Consider the following 23,775-nt stretch of genomic DNA (forward strand, 5'->3'; position numbering starts at 1 on the left):
CGCTGCGGTGTGAACAGGAAAAACCGGCGCTTTTCAGGCTCCAGCTCCGAGCCGGAGCTGAAAAAGCGCTGGTGTGAAAGGGGCACTGAGAAGAGGGAAGAGGCTGTGTGAATTACTTTACATTGTGGATAAGGGTGGATAGCCCCCATTGTTGTGTGTCAAAATGAAAGACAGCCCACACACCTATCAATCATCAAACCGTGGGGTCTTATTTCATTACGTGTTGATTTCTATCAACAGGTAATGTTGTATCGACGTATAGAGATGTACTACAGCAAAAGTATTCTCCGTCGGGACTTCCTGCAACAACACCACGCAGTTATCTTGATTCTGATTGGCCAGAAGACATTATCAGAATGAGAATAGTTTGGGCAGCGTGAGAGCGTGAGATTGAGAGTGAAAGCGTGTGTCACACGCCAGATGCGTGAGAGTTGGCAACCCTGCGAAGGCATCAGCAACGAGAGTGCCCACAACTTGAGCAGAGCGGACGCAACAACCTTGTTTCTATCTGACCCATTTCACCAGCTCCCACCAAGCCTCACAGGATGGAAGAGGAAGCAGCAGGTGATAACTAATTACAGTCCTCCATCCCACTCTTGGGCGAATGTCAATGTCAAGTGGTGAACAAAAGCAATGTTCTTGTAATAGAGGTGACAGGATGGAGAAAGACATGTGAGATTATAAAATGAGAAGCTGCATCATGACAATCTGTCTGGTTTAAGTGATGGCTTTAGCTAAATTAAGAATGTTAAACATATCCAGGTTTGTGAATCCTTGGGGTAGGTCATTTTGGAGAAACCAGATCGAGTGCGCTAGAATTTGAAAATACACAGCCGGAACAAATCTGCCACTTCCTTACAGAGCCCCTCCTCCAACACACACGAACGCGCACATGACCAATGAGGGCACGAGATAAATTTGTGCACAGATGGAAGGCTGACAGGCAGGTAGGCTATCCAGTTACTTTAGCCGAGCCGGCTAAAATGATTGGTCGTGCTTTTTACAGTACTACGGCTTCCACAGATGACATTTTTTATGGATTTTTTGTCAAAGCACTTAAGATATTCATTGCTATCGGGATGTTAAGAGCATTCCATGGAATATAACAAAAAGTGTATCTCGAGCCGGTTTCTCAAACGTACCTACCCTACCTTTAAGTAGCTTTTCTTAGGTAGTGAAACAGCCTGAGAAATGTTAGCTCTGGAAGTTCTACTCGAAAAAGAACCTTGTTGAATGAGGTTGAAAAAAGTTAAAGAGGGACAAAGACAGATTTCACTAAGCTGGATCAGTAAGCAGCGAAAACTGCTTTACTAAAACCACCGGCTGTTTTACTGTGCTTACCTCATGTTGCTAAAATCTGACTTTCTAATTTCTATAGGATTTGTACAGTTCTTCCTTGCTTTGATAGTTACGTTAGCCTGGTTGCTAGCGGTAGCTATGGTGCTAACTATGAACAAGTAGATCGGTCGAAACAATGGAGTCCTTTGATTTGGGAAAACAGAAAGAAACCAACAATGTCCAGCCTTGGAAAACATAGAGGAATAAATGCTTTAACCGGTTTAATTTTTAAAGAAAATACTTGTTTAGAGTAATGCTTATGTGTGTAATTCCATTGTCATTCTTTCCCAACAGTGTGAGCATTACTATTTGCCTGACAGCATCATATTCACTCTTTTGTGTTTGTGCGTTGTATTTACCATGTCATAGGCATTGAACACTTTGCGCAGCAGCTCAGGAACCGGACCCTGAGCCTCCATGGTGGGGTAGGTCTCGCTCAGGTCCAGCGTTACCCTCAGTGACCGCTCGCTGTTCGTCAGCCAGGTAGACACGGTCAGGATACATTGCTTCATGTTAGCGGCCGGGGTCAGGCCGCAGAGCTCCTTGAAGGACACCATGGCATTCTGGGAAAGAAAACATCCACAATGAAGGAAAGAGATAGGGTAAAAGCACTTAAAAAAGGCCTAAATAAAACGATTTAACTTTGTATGCTGCATTTGAGTCATCTTGGTTTAATTTATTACATGTTTCCTAAATTAAGTTGCTTTGAGGAGCAGTATTAATTAAAAGTAAGTGTTAAATAGACCAGTTCAAATAAATAATTACACATTAACATCCTGAGTATCCTTGTGCTCTGAACCTATTTGCTGTAATCAAATAAACTAATTTGTGTAGGGTTATTTTGCTTGAAAAATGAGGTGATGTGGCCCGATAGAATGGCAAATAATGCTAACACTTTTTGCATATAACCTTGAGTGAGTCGATTTAATTAGAGGCAACTTGATACTTCCCTCAGAGCTGAAACGAGATAAGACAGCAGCGAGTGTTTGTCTTGGTGACAGTAAAACTATCTGTCTCCTATAACATCAGTCTGCTCATTCAACAGCCCCCTGGCTCCGGAGCCAAGCCTCTGACCACAGCCTGAAGGTCTTTAGTACAAAAGTTAAGTAATTACAGAAGCATTATTTTCCCTACGTTCCGTTTCTACATGAACCGCAGGCCATTCAAGCTCTCTGCTGCTAGACAAATAAAGAAATATATCAACTTGTCTTGTTGTTGAATGTATCACTGATAACAAATCTTATTTTTTCATCAGGGGCAGCTGTAGGTCAGTTAGTAGAGCTGAACTGCCATCAATCTAGGGCTGCACGATAATGGCCAAACTGATAGTCACGATTAATTATGTCAACATTGAGGTCACTATTATTTCACTAAATTATGGATTTAATTGATAAAATATTTGTATTGCCCTTTCACATTTAAAATCAACAGACTACTGCTTTCAATGGTTGTTCTACATTCTATCATATTGTCAAATCATCGCATCCTAATCAAAATTACAATAAGGCGATTCTTCAACTGCATTTCAGTGCTTTTATAGTTTTAGCCCTGATAATGGCTAATATTGCTATGTTTTCTCTACAACTCTCACAACAGAGCAGATGCAATGTTTGTGAGCAGCAAGCCCTCCACTGCCAGAGTTTCGGAAATACAAAGCAGGTACTAGAATTGGTACTTGGGAATCCTTCCACACACTCTACAGTCTGCAGTGTGGGAACCAGCCGTCTCCCTGGGATAGACCTCCAGGCCTGCAGAAAAATCCCCCCCATTGCCCCCACCATTCCCCAGAGGATGTGCTGTCAGTGCGGCGCCCAACCTTCCTGTAGACGAAGAGGGTGGCCAAGGGGCGCTTTCGGCATCTGTATGCTTAGCCTCTGCTACAGTTAACACCACTTAGAGCAGAGCCATGAGAGGAAACACGGTAGAAGCGGGACAGCTCTGAAACCCTGTGTGTGATTATGTATGCGTGTGTGAGAAGTTGAACCACGAGCCTCTATGACTGCATGTTATTAGCATTAATTTAGCTTTATATGATTCCCAGCACGTATGTATGAAACTGCATGCCTGAATGTTTTTCGCTAACTGTTGTGCGATAAAAGCCATACTGTTACCAAGCTATGGTGTTGAAATTCACCAATGAGAGGCTTGTGTTTTTAATTACTCCCTCCCTCACTTTACTCCCATTCTAACATTCCCTAAATGAGAGCTCTGTGTCTTGTTACAACACAGCTTTTGTTTCTGTTTGCTCCTCTCGCTCTCTCTTTTTGCTTCAATCTGTCTCCTCTTCTCTCTGGCCCACAGTATTGAGTGGTGGTGAATGTGACCATGATGGCACGAACACACACACAAACTCACACACAGACACAGACATACACATGCTGTGTGTAGCAAATCAAATAAACCACAGGCTGGCAGCTCTGCTACACCTCCATCAACACTTACAGTTCATGGGCTGCTGCACTCTGGACTTTATTCAAGGTTCCCACGGAAATAATTGATTTGCTGCCCAGATCCACATATAAAACATGGCAACCTATCATATCTGCCCACTGGTCAATGTTCATAGATCTCCTTGCTATTTTAAATAGTCCTAGACACTAGTATTTATGTTATTAATAATAGCAGAACCCCTGTAAGCTTTGCTGTTGAAGGATAGAGGAGTCTTAAAGAGCTTAGTGAGGTGAAATAATGCTTTAAGCGGTGACATCTAAATATGTTTCTGTGTGCATTGCTTTCATGGCTAAGGTTGTATGATGTGATATTTGGGATTTGTGTGAGTCTGAGTACACAAGGTCATTCTTTCTCACTTTAACGTCTAATCAAGTAGGGTTGGCAAAGCCTCCAGACTTGGCTTTGTGGTTGCCTTGTGGCTTTTTGGCCAGCGACCCTTCCTCTTCCCTCCAGCTCCTTTCAGATTAAAGGCTCCACACAGCTGGTCTCTACAAAGCTCTCACAACCATCCATTTTTTACATTTGAAAGGCAAAGACCTTGTTCCTTATTGCTTTTCCGTAACTTTTATCTCTTCATTTCAAAAAGAAAAATTTACATTTCAAACCTGAGGAAATTGTGGTTTGTGGAGCGGTTGCGGTGCCAGTGTTGTTTGATCAGGTTAAAAGATGCCGACTCACATCTAAATTGTATAGTGACATTTTCTGTATTATAAATTAGATTAGTTTCCAAGGCCATTAATAAGTAGAGCTGCTTCAAAGGAACAGAGCAGCTTTAAGAGTCAGCGGTGACAGGTGATACCTGTAGTTATTTCTCAAGTTGCATACATATTTGATAAGGTGGGTTTTACAAAAGTAAGGATGTGCTTGATAAGTTTGAGTCAGATTTACAGGGCTGACTTTACAGAGAGCCGTATTTCATGTTTATTTATGAAATGGTCCCATGGGGACTCACACCCAAACATAGATATGGCCCTATTCATGAAAAACAATTGAGGTAACAATTTGTCAATAATTTAGATTATTCAAACAAGCAATTTGGCCAAATATTGTAATATTTCACCTCCCAATTTCACTTCCCGGACACGATCCTATTTCTCTCCTTCTTGGATTGTTGAACATTGACTATTTCCACAACCCAAAAATGCCTGACAGCATACCAGAGTCTCTCTGATTGCATCTCTGCTTATTTAGTTTGTTCTGGTTTTTTGTTTGCTGTGCCATTAGACGGAGGTTCGGCTTACTGAAGACAGATGGACAGATCTTGGTATTTATGACCTGGATACACAACAAATGATTGTGCTACATTAGCTTCAGATAAACATGATGAGTTTGACAACATTATATGTTTTATTTTGTTAAGCTTGCAATGGTCACATATGCACAAGAGACAGGTTAAGGCAGGAAATTACAGAAGACAATCAGTAATCAGAATCTACTACCTGCTACCATGTTTTGAAAGTGAGACGTACATAATCAAGAGGAATGCAGGTCAAAAACCTGGCAGATAAATCCCATCCTCTCTTCAGCCATATTGAGCTTCTGAGCTAAGGGATGCACTTTAAAGTAACTCAGGCAACATCAATATTCTTACAAAATTCAAGCTACATACATTTAAGTGACCTTTAATGTGCTACTATTTGCTTGTCTGATTTTAGTGTTGTTGTGTCTTGTGTTTAGTGAGCCATTAAGAAGCCAGAGGAGTTATTTGTCTTATTTTTGCCCATTATTTATGGGAAAACGTCATAATGTAAGTTGTCTTGTTTGGTAACTATTGCCAAAGTACTTTGTTATACATTAACAAACATAGTGGCGACTGTGGCTGCGAGGGAGTGCGGTCGTCTTTCAACCAGAAGGTTGTGGGTTCGATCCCAGTCCATGCAGTCAGCATGTCGATGTATCCTTGGGCAAGATACTTAACCCTGAGTTGCTCCCGATGGCATGGCCAACGGTGTGTGAATGTGTATGCATGTTAGGTCCTAGAGTAAGGTACACTGCTCTGTATGAATGGGTGTGAATGGGTGAACGACATGTAGTATGTAAAGCGCTTTGAGGGGTCTTAAAGACTGGATAAAGCGCTATATAAGTACAGTCCATTTACCATTTACATTGAGAATATCACCAAAGCATAATTGTGTACTGAACAAATGAAACTATCATCGTACCACACCCTTCAGTCATCACAAACCAAAAGAAACATGCACTAAAAGGCTTCTGCTACAGGGCATCTGACAATTCAATGCTGCGGTTTCTCATTTTCTTTTTTTTTAAAAATTGGTTCACTAAGTGCCTAGCAACATAGTCTTCTCCCTTTGGCAGTAATTGTCCCTCATTAATGATTGCACTATTCATAAACCTCCTAATTGTAGAGCAATGTTACTTTATTACCGATCTCTTGTACTACATTAATACAGAACAATTAGTCACAAGACTATATCCACAACAATTAAAATGATCCCAACCAGAAACACTTACATCAGTTTTGACCTACTGAAGCAATTAAAGGTTATGTGGTTATACTTGGTGAAAATGGCTTTTCTGTCTTTTCACATCTTAACTTTAAACCCAATAGAAAAATAAACATGAAGAATCTACTGTAACATGACATATTTTGTTCACAATATTTCTATGGAGATTGTTAAGGAAATGATGTGCCTGCGGGCAAAACCTGTAAGTGCATACAGTAGATTTGAGCTGTCATTGTCTCCAGCAAAGCCTCAGCAGTATAAGATGTTATGCAGTTTGAAGAAAAGGAACAGCTCTGCAATATTGCCAATGGTAAACCATTTACCCACTGAACATCCAATTTAGTTAGCAGAAGGCAAGTGCAACCAATCTTTTTTTACGGCACTGGGATCTGAAGTTTTGCTGTCTTTACCCAGTAAAATGTTAAATTATTTAATTAAACTTTTGGACCCATCAATAGTAACAAAGAGTGATCTATTACTCTATTTTACCTGTACAGCATTATCAACATTGATAACCTTTTGCAAAATGTAAATCTCCTGCTCTACACAACCCAATGTGTCATTTGTAATGGTTTTATGATAAATGTTTAGTACTTTAAGTGTGTAGTCACTTACCTGCACATTTTCTCTGAGGTCTGTGGCCTCCCTGAGGGGCTGGGTGGAAGCTCTGAAGAGTTCGTCCACCACTTTGATCCCTGTGGTCTTGGTGGTGGTGTACTCCCGGGCCTTCCTACCCTTCCTGACTGACAGACCCCTCTTATGAGCCTTTCCTCCACCCCGCCTGTTGGTGATGGCTACATGGACAAAAAGAGTTGTGTTTGGTAGGAACTCTCCTGTCAGAGATTGTAGAGGGACATGTCTGTAGCCTGGCTGTAGGCACTCAAATGGGATGGTGTACTGGCCAATGAACTCATCGCCAATGTAGTCGTCATCCAGCACGACAAAGCGCAGTACTGCAAGTTCTGGCAAATTGATCTGGAATTCAAAACTCTCATCAAAAATAGGGTTGTCACCATTCTGAGACACAGTCTTGGTTCTCTGTTCAGCACAGTCAGCTGGGATGCCGTGAATCTCCACATATATGTAGGGCTCCACAACATCACCCTTGGCTGCAGAGCCACGAGGCTTGGGCAGATTCTGCCCACTGATGACCTTAATGTGAAGAAGCTGAGCAGACACGCCTGGCAGCGAGTCACGAGCATTGGCACTGAAGTAGGACACCTCCTCCCTCATGATGGCTGGCCGCAAAACATACCCACAGTTACCATTCTGCCTGAACCAGCCAAGGTTGAGGTCCATCATGAGGCCTGGGGTTTGGTAGTTCATGGCTACTATCTGGCAGCCACACTTCCAGAAGTCTTGGGGGTTCATGTTGCTGGCATCAATTCTCATTGGTGTGGGATATACCCTGGAGAGATAGCGCTTGTTATAACAGACAAATTCCTCTGGGAACTCATTGGCATATCTGTTTGCATCTACCTCATTGAAGGAGCAGATGTCCCAATGTTTTTGGTCTCTCTTAGAGATCTCAAAGTCCCTAAACTGGACTGACTTGCAGAGAGTTACGAGGTCAGAGAGCTCCCTGCACAGCCTCAGTCTCTTGTAGCTTAATCCATTGAGCTGGTCCTTCTCATTTCCTCCCACTCTTCGAGACATTTCCAGACCCTCCTCCTCATCCGTCACATCACCCTCAACATCAGTGCAGTTGGGCGGTAACTTCTTACCCTTGATGAGGATTTTACATTTGAGTTTCTCAGGGGAGGGGAGGTATATGTCCTCCTTGTTTGGGGGCTCAACACACAGCTTGTCCCCAAGAATCTTCTTCATATGCTGTGCCATGACTCTCTGTTGAGGGATGCAGCAATGGGTCACCAGGCAGAGAATCAGGGGATACTCAGAGCTCTCAAAAGCATATTGGTTTATGATGTCCAGGACTTTAGAGAAAGCTAGATGTGAGGCTACAGAACTACCCACATACACAACTGGTTCATTATCAGGGCCATCCCATACAATGACCTCAATGCTGCGACAGCCCATTCTTAGAGCTCGGATGTAGCTGCTGATATCTGCAGATCCCCAGAAATGGTCTTCCAGAAGTGAGGCATTATGTGACGAGTTGATGTAGTAGTGGGAAAGAGGCTGGCTCATATCCTGGCACACACGTTTGTGTTGAGGGTCAAAAATGTGGCATTCAGAGGAGAGGAGGTAGTGTGTAAAGCCGTCAATGGAGAGGTAGGCCCTCTCCCTACCTTCGGCGGATGGCTCAAACTTTTGAACAATTTCCCGGCACATGTCGTCTGTTACTGCTTCCACACCCTGCTCCACCTCCACAAATAGCATCAGATCTTTACTGTCCAGATATTCCTTGTTACTGGAGAACTGTACCATTAGGAAGAAGATCTCTGGTCGTGTGCAGAGCTCACAGTAGGCCTCTACAAAGGTGTCCATGTTAATTGCCTCTCCATATTGGTCTTTAGCTTTCTGGAGTTCCTTGAACTTCAGCTCTATCCTAGACTCTTTCATACCAGGGTTGAGCCCCTTGATTATCTGGGTGGCCCTGAACAGATCTATGTGTCCTTCCTTTTCCATATCTGCCAGCTCAAACACTGAGCCAATCCAAGATGTTCGAAGACTCGGTTGGCTTGGTTCCACCATATTCACTGTGTGCCGGCCATAAGACACCAGATATCTCAGGCCCATCACCCAGGTGCTGACAACATCGGCTGTACTGGCTACCAAATCTAAGGACTCATAGTTATCCCCATAGATGATTGAGAAGGCGCATTCATCAGGGAACTGGTCTGAGAGACCATTACTGCGGAGAACTGGAGTTTTCTTTCCCAAACGCACCTCCTTAATGCCCTTTATCTCCAGTTTTGCTTTCTCTGAATCTTTCTTGGATGGTTCCCAACGGAGCCAGTGCATGTCTGGATCCAGCAGGAAATATCGGTTGTACATGCGTGAGTTGGAGCGCACCTTCTTCATCTCACAACCCTCCATCATGAAGGCCATGCAAGCAGCTGTGCTGTTGATCTTGCGGTCACTTGGCATTGAGCTGAAGGACACTGTTTTCTTCCTCACCTGCCTCTGTTTGGAACCATCCTGGAAAAAGAATAGGGATGGGGTGGTAGGGAAGACAAGGATTTCATGGTTAAACTTTGTAACTGAATGCACGAAACAGCAGTGTACTGAACAGTACAGGTTTACTGTGCACATGGCAAAAAACAACCATGATTTATTATAATACAAGGCTAAAAGCATCATAGATACTTATTTGCTTGCTAAAATGCATATCTCCTTGTCTTATTGTTCTCCTCATCTTTTAAATTGCACAACTTTATGTAAGGGTAGATTCACTTCTGGGGCTTTCCTCTGCACAAATTGGATTATGCTGTTATTCATGAGGTCTGTTTCTGTTTGAAACAGGACTTCTTGCTCTAATGATGGGTTACACAACTGGAGATACCATTTTGCTTTGGCTCAAGTCACAAGGGTTTATCTCTCGGACAAAGTTAAGGCTTAAAATTGGCTTCAAGTTACCTTATAACTGCAAATGATATGTGGTTAAATACTCATCATGTGCGCGCAAATACATGCCCATTCCAATGACATGTTTCTCTTTATATCCAAGGCAAAAGTCAAAGTAAAATAAAAATAAGTAAAACAGATGTGCCAAACATCACCTGTCACACACCACCTGACAATGCTGCACTTTTTCAGCTTTTAGGTCATGAGCCTGGCTGGCAGAAAGCAGACAGACAACACTGCCCTATTTCCACACAAAGTCGTGGTTAGCTAGATAGCCTGAATGCAAATGGCCTGGTTGGGGCTTGGAAAAAAGACTTGTTGAATAATGCAAACCACATAGAAGAGAACATAAAAATCTAAACTCAACCCAACCCCAACTTACTGTTGCATATTAAATATTCCAGTCTTCAAGTCATTGTTTGAATTCAGATGACAAATTATTTTAAATACAATTTTTTCAGTGGTGTCATTTGATTTCTTGCAAAACCTCCAATATTCCTTGTTTCATGTCTGTTTAGCATCTTTAGTTCAAAGAAAGAAAGCTTGAAATAGCATGGAACCACAGGGCAGTGAGCATGTCTTCCCCCTAGGTCTGATGGATCTGTCCTGAGCGTGGTTCAACTGTAATCACAGTGAAATCCATCTGGAACATCCATCTTCCCCCTGACGATCAGAGGCAGATGACATGCGACACCTTACAGCGGTTAATGAGCACCACTTGATGCAAAGTTGAAGATATGACATGATCGCTCTCTGCTTTTGCCCTTGTTTTACGACCTCATCTCTTCCCCCAACTCAAAATCATAATTTACAAATATGTAGTAAAGATACATATCATTATACAATGTGATGGAAATAGCTTTTGGAAAATCTAGTCAGTAGCTTCATTGTTTTACACCAGATGGTGTGCTGTGGCCTGATGATGCTAAGACCACCCAGGTCAAAACCATTGCTCACTATGTGTTAGAATAGTTATTCAACCATTTATGTCCTCCCCCCAGAGATGTACTTGCATGCAATCGTTAGTGCCAAGACCTACAGGCACATGGTATTGCATGTACCCTTGCCAAGACTGTGAGGGTAAAGGGGGTTGCTATTGGTTCAGCTGGGGGACAATACAATTCCTACACTTTCACAGAGGTAACATATGGGCTTAAAATAACTCCATCTTTGTCTCTTTTTTTATGCCATTGATTCCTCCGCCCACAACCATGGTGCTTGTAGTTGAAGATAAATCTGGAGGATGCTGTCAAGAGATCACAGAACAACATAAATGTCATGTTCTTTTGTTTCACTATCCAGCTCTTTTAGCCTTGTATGAGGAAAAACGTTTCTTGCCTATTTGAGAAAAAAGTCCCAAAACACAGTTGGTCACTCATCTGCTTTGTTATTTTGCAGTATGCAAAAATCAATGTGGTATTAGGGATATTTGAAGAAAGTGCTGTGAGATAGAACGCAGACTGAGCAAGTGGCAAGAGACGGAGATTTGTTCAGGTCTGATTGATTCCAGGCATTCTTTACGGAAGTGCTGGAGCCACACGGGGTCAAGGAGTGCAAGGGTAATCTTGTGTCTCATTAACATGCTGTTACAATTAACTAGAAAGCCAGGTAGGATGACATGCTGCTCAGCTCCAGCCTCTCAATCAAAACAAGAAGGCAGAACGTATCTTTAGGGGTTGCTTCACACACTACTAAATTATTCTTATTGAATCTAAATTCAAAATCATAAGGCTAGGGATCTAGAGGTAAAGAAAATTATCTCTTGGCTTGCCAGAAATATGTGGGTGAACTGTGTATTCACATATATCAAAAGATAAGGACCAACCTTTTTTTTAAAAACTTTTTCATTTTAGAGTTAGGGTCATTTTATTTTTAAAATCCCCTGTATTCCCCTACACGCATCTGTCTTTTTTCCATTGATCAACCACATTGCACTCTCCATTTGTTCACAGCCCCTGAGGACTTTCATGGTAGAGATGTCAGTATTTGTGTGTGTGTGTGTGGGTGTGGGTGTGGGTGTGGGAGTGTGTGTGTGTGTGTGTGTGTGTGTGTGTGTGTGTGTGTGTGTGTGTGTGTGTGTGTGTGTGTGTGTGTGTGTGTGTGTGTGTGTGTGTGTGTGTGTGTGTGTGTGTGTGTGTGTGTGTGTGTGTGTCAGTGCTTCTGGCTAGGCTGCCTGTTGCAGCTGTGAAGTGGGGGTATTTCGGTAATCTTCCACACCTCCCCCATCCCCTTTCCTGTGCTGTGGCCGCCCGGGGCTGGGTCAAACACTCCCTGATGTAAGGGTGAAGCTGCTGTGGATGGGGCAGAGAGTGGGTCCACTGACTTCCTCTGAAGGGCGGTGGTATATGTCACACTCGCTATACCTCCCGTCACTGTTGTCACACCCTGACGCTGGGCACCATGAGCAGTACCACATGGGGAACTTAACTCCAGGGAGGCAATTAATGCTACATGAGCTCTCAGGTTGCCTGTTACACTGCAGAGCCCCGCTGAGTGGAGTATGCCAAAAACAATAACTCTATAGAATGGTACTGCAGGGCACAATAGACAAGCTATTTTCAGAGACTTCTTAACTATAATAATCATAATTCCGATGTTATGGTTATTTCCTCTCTAAACCAATATAATGTTGATCTTGTTTTAGCTTTTCTGTTCTGCACTGTCCTGGATCCTGGAGTGCAGCACTATATAAAAAAAGGAATGCCTGCCCAATGAAGCTGCAACACAAGCACCTCAATAAAAAACTGAAATGGCTTCCTCGGCTCCCTGATGATTTTTAATGTCAGAAAGCACCAACTAAAAACTAAAAACTCCTTTTGCTTTTGCTCAACATTTGAAAGTTCAAAAGAGCATATTGGTCAGCCATTGGACTATAAACTGTTGGTTTGAGCAGTGTGCTGAGCTTTTCAACCTGCTTTTAAACACATGGAGTATGAATCGGGTCTTCCTGTGCGACGCTGGACACACTGCCTCTTTCACTACCCACTGGCCCACTTCCTCCCCATCCCACCAAACCTCAAACAATCCCCTATCATATCTCCACTCCAAAAAAGGGGTCGGCAGAAAGTAGTCAGGCACAGCTAAGTTCCTCTCGCCCACAGAGTTACTGTGTCATTTGTGTGTATGCAGTGAGAATAAGGCAACAGGGGAGCGTGGGTATTGCAGTCAGAACAGAGCAGAGCCCTCTTGATGACGTACTCTCCAAGATGTGAGTCACAGTATATTGTGTTGTCTTTGCCTGCATGTGTGCTGAGGGATCATAGGATAAGTGGCTACACACATATAGGACATGCTGACAGACGACTTGTCACAGCTACGCCACATTACACAACAAATGCCCATATTGACATGTCAAACACTGAGAAATCAAACACTCACAGACACCACAAAGACATGCTTACAGAAATGTGATGCTAAAGCGATATGTCAAAATGCCCTGTGTTATTCTGAGTAGCTAACACTTTTTCAATCTCTGACATTACCTACAGTTAAACATATCTTCCCCTTTATTTTTTGATTAATGATTTTCATAAAAGTAGCTGTCGTTCATGCAAGTGCTTTCTGGATGAAAGATTAAGCAATACTTCACCGTCTCCAGGTTGAATCATTTCAACTATTTCAATCAACTTTTTATTTAAATCTTTATATGAATGAAAAAGTATCTGTACTTTTTCATATGAATTCTCAAATACATTATGAATTACAGCACAATCTAAATCGACATGTGAAGTTCATATGATAGTCATGAGTGTTGTCTTTTTTTGGGATCCTTCACTTCAGAAGCACTTAACGAGAAGAGCCAAAGAGCCTTGAAGGATTTCACAGCTCAGTAAGCCCCAGCGTGCTTGCATGAGGTAGGTGGGAGGTCATCTTGAGAACATCCCTTCCCCTCCCCATGTCTACCCCCGGGCCCCACCCATCCAACATCCAAGATGGTTACTCAAACTGACATCTGAATCATGCCGCGCAGAGTTAAGGAAGACATTATTCAGCCTCTAACAGACTCTACTCCAGAAATCTGGGAAAGAATCGGAGAGTAAAGTGGATGTATGCTGAGATTGTGTATGTGCAAGAATGAGTGATTGACGGTAATTGAGAAAGAGAGAAGTTTAATGAGCTGACTTAATTTGTTTAGTTGTTTTGGCGATGCTGTTAAACCTCAATGGCAATAAAGCAAATTAAATTAAATTGAAAAGCTGAATTGTCATAGGGGGAAAAGGAGGAGAGTGATGGAGAGACAAATACGTTTTTCTCATACTGATATTCTGAACATGCTGTGCTGTTGTATTTGCTGTAAAGTGTCTCTACTGTAGGCTATTTTTATTATATGTACAGCACTTTGGCTCGACCAAAAATTGTTTATAAATGTGCTATATAAATACAACTTGATTTGATTTGATTTTGATTGAAATACAATGTCGGTAACATTTTTGCCAGGCAGGATGGCATTGTTATATAAGCGTCTCCAAATTCAAAACAGATTTTTCCGGAATAAGAGATGCGAGGGAGGGATGGAGAGAAAAAAAACGAGGGGAAAAGAGAGTCAGGGGGAGAGAGAAGTCTGGCTGTCACTGTTTGTCACATGTGGGCGACTGCTTTAAATCTTACTTAGCCGCAAATCGTGCAACTCATCTCACCATCTTCACCATCATATTTCGCAAAGCGTAATATTTGATAGGCAAGAAAATTGAAGGTCTGAGAGGGGATACAAGATGGAAGGGTGAGCATGAATGGATCAACCTAGGGTGTTTCTCAATGTCGAGGAAGGCTGCTCCAGAGCCGCTATTTCAAGCATACTACGCCATCGAGTGCCGCCGAAGGACTGTTCCAATGTCCAGCATACTTGGAATTCTACCGAGGCCGGCGTACTTTGTAGCGAGAAATTTAGAGGCTGCACATGTGTAGAATCCGCGGTCTTAAAATCCCCACAATGCTTTGCGCACGGACCAATTTCCAAATCTTTGGCGGAAATCGCGCTCTATTTAAGACGGGGCCTCGCATATGACGCACACCTGTTAGCCTGTTCCACAATTCTTCATTTTCCGAGGCTAGGATGGATTCTTGCCTCGCTTCTGAAGCAAGTGACTCGGAAGACATGTGCTACCAAGCAAGCGTCCTCGACATTGAGAAACACCCCTATTCTCATCAGGGTGGTCCATTGTGCTTTCTGCTACCTTGAAGATAAAGCCCCAGTTCTGATGTCAACACTCTTTCCATGCTCCTTTTTTAAGGTGAAATTCTCCAGAGAACTCTGAACATCTGAAGAGCACGAATTACTGGCCCACTGAGATTGTAGGTCAATGCTATCAAGCCGTGGAACCACAGTAAAAAGCAACGAGTGCTGCCGTTCCGCTTAGATAATTCAGCCACAAAACATTCGTGTTTAAGAGTCCATTTATTTCCACTATCCGTCATGGGACCACTCAATACATTCAGTATGCTATATCTTCAGGTTTGGTCATAAATCATATGGCACCTTTCCGTGTTCGATGCACATTCAAATGCACACAATGTCAGGCTCTCTGGTGGATTCTCCATCGCAACGCCCTCGCTCTCCCCAGCTGCTTCCCATCGCCTCTCGTCACCGATGGGGCCAATTATTTCCTGCAGAACCCATTTCATAAGCTCAGATTGGACTGCATGTGTGCTTGCGTGTTGCTAAGCATGATGGAGTGAGACAAAGGGATAATTAGTCTTTTGCAGGGTCAAGTCACATCCAGTTGACTGAGGAGATTTCCTCACAGTCAGCTTTCGGCCTTATCGGTGTGTGTTGGTCCTCGTCCGTTGGCATCGTGTCTGCTGTCGGCTCCCACTCACTCTAAGTGATTGTGTGTCTGTCAGGTCATGTTGGTAATTCTGTAGAAGCATTGTTAACTAATAACAGAGTAATCTTTGTAAATAGAAGAGAGGGGGGGGGAACCCAGGAAGGGTTTGTTTGTCCCTGGATTCCCTTCCAAATGTTCTCTCATCTGTTATGACTGGTTTAGCAGAGGATGTTTGAAGGTTGTTTAATCAATTAATATTCAGAATTTTTATCTCACACGTCCTCCTTTGATTCTGTCATGCGCTGTCAGGAACTTTGGATAAATCTATTCATCACATGGCACACTGTTGCTGTCAGATGGAAATCTTAATCTTCTCAAGCATCCAAAGGTTTCCATTGCTTAAAGCTGCAGTCTGGACCTTTACACATTGGTGTTGCACATTGCACATTTTTGAATAACTTTGAAATACTTGAAATTATACTGTGAGTATTTGTTTGGCTTCTGCGTAGGAACAAGTTAATTATTTTGTCTTTATGAGTAGGTTATTTACTTCCTGTGTAATAGAAAACACTACGATGTTTGTATCTCTTGATCACATGTTGATACATTTTCCATGAGCCAAAGACACATTTCACAGCACATGGAGCACAACAGTTTTCACTTCCCTGCCAATAAAGTAAAGAGAGTCAATAGAATTGGAGTTTATTCTTTGTGCAGGGTTTTCTTCCGACAACAGCCTTATGCTTACTTTCTGATAGCTGTGTGCCAAGTCCCTGACAGTTATCGCAACCGGCGACACTCATCGACTCCTATAACTATGTTCAGTACTCCCTCGTGGTCTGCATTGCTTTAATTAAACAGTGTTGTTTGATCTCAAAGCATTCCTCTCATTACATTCATTACCACTGTGTTTTCTCATTTCCCAAAATGGTTTTCCTCCACAGGCACCGGATCTGTGGCTGTGTTTGCCAAAAACTGGCAGGGTTTGTGGAGTGTGACATCAAAGTGTGTTTGCCCATCACTCTATGATGAGCAATGAAAGGATATTGGTTGATTATGGTGCTTTAACACCTGGGTCTTTTCATCAGTCATCTCCTTTTACTTTCTATTGTTTGCTTTCCTATTTTGTCGTTCTCCCCATCACTCAATCATGCATCTATTAGTTCCTGAATTTATTTATTTTCTCACTCTGTCTGGCCCTGTCCAGAACTGATATCAACATGAAACATTGGAGGCCCAATCACAAATGGACAACTGTAAAACTGAATTAATAAAGGGTACTCTTCTTATTATTTTGCTTCTGTAAGTATAGGTGTATGCACTCGAGATGCAAAAAGGAGGTATTGAGATCAAATATTTTCTTAACATTAATATTATAAATTGTTACAGAAAGAGTGAATGTTGTGTTTTGGATGTTTTTTTATCATACTGTCGATTATGTGTCCGGGTTTTTGTTTCGTTGCTCTGCGCAGATATTACACGTGCCAACCTGCTCGTATGAGCTCTGTGCTCAAGATAAAATATATATGAGCTCTGCCGACACTGCCCACATCGTAACACCAGGTATGTACTGACGCACTTAGAGATATCCATTATTATCAGAATATCAAAAATGGATGTTAATGCCAGGTCTCTTTATATCCTTTCATATAGCACCAATAAAGAGATCAGATTTATACTGGGAAACAATTAAGGTCAGACTGGTGGTGTGCTGATGATTCCATCCTGTTGAAAATGATCTATCTCTTCCTCAATAACATCTGACAGCAGCAGGCTGTTTTAAACCCTCTCACAATGAATCGTCTGCCTGAGCTCCGGGTGCAACAAAAGAGGAAGCCAGAGGAATTCATATGGGTACTAGCACGCACACACAGAGGATGTGAACATTTTTCTACATGTCTATGTTAGACTACAACTCACTTTGAACAGGAAGTGAGAATTTTGCAGTGGGTTTAATGTGCAACGCGACCAGATATAGCCTTCCTCTGATCCACTTCCAATGAAACTTTGCACGGGACCTCTCTGACCATAAACAGTCCTCAGTGCTGCATCGTGGCTGACACCGACATGTTTATCACAGTCAGACAACGAGAAGCTGAGGATGAGCGGGAAGCTGATTAATAACAAATGTCACCCTGCCAGTCCATGTGCCACACATCTCCGCGGCATTTACCCTCCACCTCAGACACAATGCTCGTCTGACAAAAGATTACAGGCAACTGTGAAAGAAAGAGGGAAATAGGAGACATACTATCTGTGCAGTGTAAAAGAAGAAAAATGCAGTATTTTAAGGCCCAGCTCAATCGTTGTCTCTGGGACTGCATGCCCCGGCATCCTCAATACCTCAGCCTGTCAATGCGGCCGCGCAGGCATAACCTTGAATGCCGCCTGCAATGCAGCGATTGGCGAGGAGAGAGAAGTGCCCCCCCGCCTGCCACCAGAGAGCTTTGCTGCTGCAGTATAGGACACCTCTGCTACACTCCCCTCCTCACCTCACTTTTTTCCCTCTCTCTTCTACTCCCTGGTCGGGGCCAATGAGTGGTGGAGTTAAAGGAGGAGAAGCATCCTGCTCTGTCCTCCGACAGATGTGCCTTGTGGTCAACACACAAACATATACACACCACAACAACCACATTCTGTCCTTGAAAGCAATTCTGTATTTTTCTCCATCTCTTTTGAAGGTACATTGAAGAGAAACTCACAAAAGGACAAACCACACGATCTGTAAATTGATGCCAATTCGTTTGACAATCCTCTTATGTACACCTACACACACCGACACACTCACACGGACATTGATTCATTGGAGGTACACACACCTGCTTCCAGGTGCAGCACACTCACTCTCCAAACGCCCCCCATGTATGTATTTTAACATCCACAGCTCAGAAACTATTTGGATGCTGGAGTAGAGAAAGAGGAGGCTAATATTGGCAGGTGTTCAGTGCAGTCCAGTCACCTGTGTAGGAGCAGAGGAGTGTGTGTGGGCAGGAGAGCCTGCACTACAGCTCGGCACACATGGAGCCTTTAGTAAAAGCCATTGTTTTCTTCCAAACCCCCGTCTCTATTCAGCGTTTGGCAAAAATAAAACTAGATCTCAGAGCAGGCTTTGATCAATGATGCATTTTCTCTTTGACACATTTCACGCCTGCGTCCGTGAAGCCCACTCAACTCTATAAATAATCCCTGTGAGCCTGATCCTTGGCTGGGCTCCTTCTGTCTCGTCAGGAGGCTGGCAAACCATGGACTGTTCCAATAGAAAAAAGAACCCTGCTTCTCTTTGGTCAGCAGGACCATGAGCTTTCTTACGCAACTCCTTCTCTTTCCATTAGAAACCACTTCATTGGTTGAAAATACTTAGACCATGAATGTTGTGGCCTTGAACATTTTGCATTACATCTATAATAATATCATACCAGTTGATGTATTGCAACTGAGTATATTTACTCCAGTTCTGCAGGTGAGTACACATTTGAGATGCAAGTACATATCTATTATCGAGTATTTTCAATGTCAATTACTTCAAAATTCTTTCTAACTACCTTTCACAGAAAATGTACGTTTTACTATATTGCATTTATTTATATAGCAATATTTACAACATGAGTGAATAAAATATGTAACCAAAAGTAGCTCCATATCAACCCACTACCCCGAAACACTGCTTACACATTAACAGATGAGTTATAATAATCCAATTATGCAATAACACAGTTGACATTGCCAAGGGCCATTCTGCGTCATTTAGGGGTGTAACGGTATCCGTATTCGTCCCGTACCGTCACGGTTCGGACGTCACGGTTCGGCACACGCAGTCACACGACGAATACGCCTTTTTTTTATGAGTGGGAAAAAAGTGTCATTCAGGGCAGTATCCACTACACTATATATAATCCAGGGGGCGGTATTGCGCCTAAAAGCTGTTTGCCAGCCGCCCTTAAACAACAAATGAAGAACAAGAAGAAACAACAACAAAACGAACAAAATACAAGAAGAAGAAAAGTTAGTATGGCGATTTCAGATAACACACAGGAGCTAGAACCCACCTGCTTCTTTTAAATCAGCTGTGTGGGAACATTTCGGGTTCCCTGTGGACTACAATAACGATGGAGTGTACGAGTGGTGGATCGGACGAGGACGGTGTGTCGCCGTTGTTCTACAGCGGTGCGGTATGCTAATGGTAACACACGCCAAACATGCTAAATCATATCAGAAGGCATCACCCAGATTTGCCAATCACCGGAGCCCGGCAAAAGACAACAGCAGTTCAACAGCTTATCCCCGCTGTTTTTATAAACCAATAGAAATGAAAGCCGTGAGACCAAAATAAATAACGGAAGCTTTTGGCATATGTTTTTCAACGACTCTTAAAACACTTTCTTATTATTTATGATGTCATATTTTCAAGACATTCTTTTTAGCTTTACAGCTTATTGAACCTTTTTGTTTGACATCAGCTATTATAGATAATATGGCCATCTGAGTGTACTGTGTATGGTTTGTTTTTAACTGTTTAATACAGTTCATTATTAAAAAAAGAGTTATTTATTTTTAAACTGAAACTTGCATTACTGTTCAATCATAAATAACAACAAACCTGGAATTATGCATTTGGGACTTTTTTTTGCTTTTTCTTGTTGTACCGAACCGTACCGAACCGTGACCTCCAAACCGAGGTACGAACCGAACCGTGACTTCTGTGAACCGTTACACCCCTAGCGTCATTTGAATGCAGGATTTTAATAATGTATTTGTATGAAGTATAATTGCTACAGTTGCTTGAGTAAGGAATAGTTGTTTCCCCACAGGTTGAAAGACGGACCAGCGATAACTGGTCAAAACTGGGAGAGGATCTCGGCTTAATAGCCTCTGAGCTGACTAACAGTTCATTAGCTTTTACTCATAGTACTGAGACAAATGTAGGACATGGGAGGAAGTGGGTGCTGTGAATGCACAGTGAAGGGAGGGTGGAGGACAGAGTGGTACAATGTGCCCACTTTGCAGAAGAGCTCTGGGTGAAGGTGACCTTTGTGTTTGCCTGGAGCCAGACTGACAGGACTGCAGTGAGGAGCATCAGGACCATCCTGCACTGATAAGCCTGGTGGATTGAAACTAGTGTTGGATTGGCAGAGGAAAGACATGGGTGTCTCTTCAGGAAGAATGACGGAGGTTGACATGCGAGGGAACAACAGGGAGAACCACCTTTCCTATTTTTAGGGCTAGCTTCACGAAGTAGGGGGGGGGTGAGGATTCCCTGGGAGGGAAGTGAACAGCAGGAGAAAAAAGAGGATATGTCAGAAAGTCCTGCTGATATTCTTTGATACAAGCTGACCCAGTTTTGTAAAAAAAAGTCCTGGCCTTCAAATTAAACTTAAAGGTCCCCTATTATACTGTTTTTCCTCAATATATTATAGGTCTCAGATATATACAAAACATGTCTCTGAAGTGTTTGGCTCAAAATACCAAACAGATTATTGTAGCATCCCATAATCCCCTCTGTTTCAGCCCTGTTTCAAAAGTGCTGATTCTCTGTCTGTTACTTTAGATGAAAATAAGGAGCCACTCCCCACGCCCCTCTGAGATATTTGGTTAAAAAGAACACAGTGGTGCTCGAGGAGGAGATTCAGGTGATAAGGTGTGTGTGTGTGTGTGTGGGGGGGGGGGGGGGGGGGGGGTTTACCTTGGTTGGTGATTGGCTAATGGTTAAACAAGCCAAAAAATCGTTATGACATCATAAAGCTGCCAAAATATGATCAGCTCATTTTCAGACTCATTTTTTATACAGTAAATGGACAAAAAGTGAGCGAATCTTTTTTCATGTTTATGTATAAAATACATGAAAAAGTGGATTTTGCATAATAGGTGACCTTTAACATATCTATCCTGGAGTCGATGCGCTCTTGTTGCTCCAAGGTCACTTGAAGTTGAAGGAGGGAATAGAAAACGAAAGTTCAAAATCCTAAATCTCTTATGGTGTTTTTATTTTATGATACCGTGATCTTTAGCAAGCTTTTTAAAGCAGCATCATTTCTCATGCTGTCCCTTTTTCTTAGGCAAGATTGTTACCCTCACAGAACAGATGCAGTGGGCCCAAATCACACAACATAATGTATGTAAGCTTCAGCGACTTGATCCCCATGAGTGGTTTGATATCAAAACTGCCAGTTGACGGGATGTGGAACTCAATCCGCTGCATTATTGTAAAAAGGAAAAACTTGTGGAAAGATGAGTGCCTCAGCCACAATCCAGGGATTCCTCAAGACTACCATTTCAAACGCTTCTCAGAAAAAGTTTACTTTCCTTAATCACAAAGTCTCTTTAGGAAAACAAGCATCGACTCTCAGCCTCTCCTACGGCATGGCTCAAATAAAGTCAAATTCGTTTTGAGATTATTCTAAACCCTTTGTGTTTGTATGAATTGTGATTTGCAATGCAGCCTTCAAAATATCATCTTAGCACAACCACACAAGCCAATGTAGATCTACTTAGATTCCACTGCACATAAACACACTAACTCAAAGCTTCAGGGAGAAACTCAAATCCGTATCAAATAGAGGAAGCACCAAAATGAGTCGTTTACATGAGTGAAGCTCTGTTAGGCTATTTTGGTCCTCTGTTGTGTTATCTCTTCATGTGGTTAACTTTACAGCTCCCTGTGGAGCAAGAAAAACCTTGTAGGCTTCAACGAGCAGCTACAGAAACCGTACTTCGTGCAGCATAACCACATCAGAGTCTCAGAGAGGACCTGAACGGCCGGGCCCCCAGCTTCTGTCATTACCACTCTCTGCGGGGAGCTATAAAGGCCCGATTCCTGCCTTTTGCCCAAACAAGCATCTCTTTGGGGAAGATTTTCCAGCTTGCCTACACCCATCTCGCATTCTCTCAGCAACATTTGTGTTAACAATATTTAGAGATGGAATAGAACATCCAAAACAACAGATTATAATCACTGATGTGGGCCTTATTTCAAATGGTAAAAGCTGTGTCCGAAGGCAAAGCATTAGTCACATCTCTCCAAGGACAACAAAGGCTTTTGTTGAGTTTTTGCTTCATTATGGAGAGGAAATGCAAGTGCTGAGTGTGGTACTTGATGTCCTTCAAAAAGAGAAAGAGAAAATCTAACTGTGGGGTAGCTGCTTTGACATACCAGGCGGGGGTGTGTGGTTGTTACAAGGGCTTGGAGGGGGGAACCAGGGTCAGAACAGCGGTTGAGAGCTTCGTAGGGCGGGGAGTGGATGGGAGAGAAAAACACAACACAAAGCTCCATTTATACAAATAAACAGTTTCCCCTGCAGTGACAGATCAAGCTCAGCCGTGGCTTAGAATAAACACTCCGCATTTAACAATGGAAGACCTAGTCGTTTTTCTACCCTGATAACAAAAACACATATCTTGCTAGTATGCTAACACACGTAGCAAATGAGCTTGAAAAATCAACACTGTTACAGTACAGATGGTTTTGGGGTTGACAGTCTCTCTGTGAAACAATAGGTCTTCTCCAGCTTAGTGAATTCAGCGGCATTTGAGGCCGGTCCAGTGGACGGTCACATCCTACGGTGATCTCCCCCCCCCGACCACTCCCTTCCTTGTCTTGTCCAGATCTTAACCGACCCATCTGTGGGATGCTCCATCCTCACCAGAGCTTAAAAGGCCATCAGTCGTGTGGCATCTTTGTTATTTCCCTCCGCCTGTGCTGTTTACCAGAAGTTGTTGAATCACTGGGCCGTGCAAGTGGAAGTTCCTTTGTCACTTCCTGTACAAAGCGCTTATTGTGATTTAACATGCTGCATCTGCAAGGAACCTGGCTGATTTACTAGACTCATTAAGGACCATCGCTAGCTCTGCACTGCTCCACAGGCTTACTGTGCAGGGGGGATTTAAAGTATTGTGACTCTGCAGCAAGATAATAATAAAAGCACTGGAAGTTTCCCTACATGGATGTAAGACGAAGTACGTAAGGCCTTCTTCCGTTGCTTTTATCTCCATTTTACTGTATGTCCCATGTATATGTGAATCTTGTCCCTTTAGATCTCTGTTTGCATTGGGAGGGAACCTGAAGGACAAGAGGTGTCAAGCAAACACACACTTTACACATATATACACATACCATAATGCAAATGCTCTGCAGCTAATCTGATCAAACATGAAGATGGTAGAAGAAAAACAACTGGATAATCCTATGAGATGTCATCAGTGAGCAAACATTACATTGTGTTTTTCCTGGTATG

General features: G+C 42.7%; 1 protein-coding gene across 1 annotated transcript in view; it reads right to left on the reverse strand.

Annotated features, from left to right (window-relative positions):
• Nucleotides 1–23,775, reverse strand: part of si:ch211-210g13.5 (inactive phospholipase C-like protein 2) — an 81,303-nt gene that overhangs the window by 19,864 nt on the left and 37,664 nt on the right. Inside the window, exons 2-3 of the mRNA XM_034220307.1 lie at nt 6,870–9,356; nt 1,698–1,901 (exon numbers count right to left, since the gene is read on the reverse strand). Coding sequence (XP_034076198.1) covers nt 1,698–1,901; nt 6,870–9,356 — 2,691 coding nt within the window. The remainder of the gene's footprint in view (nt 1–1,697; nt 1,902–6,869; nt 9,357–23,775) is intronic.

Source organism: Gymnodraco acuticeps, unplaced genomic scaffold, assembly GCF_902827175.1.
Source record: "Gymnodraco acuticeps unplaced genomic scaffold, fGymAcu1.1, whole genome shotgun sequence".
Lineage (NCBI taxonomy): Eukaryota > Metazoa > Chordata > Actinopteri > Perciformes > Bathydraconidae > Gymnodraco > Gymnodraco acuticeps.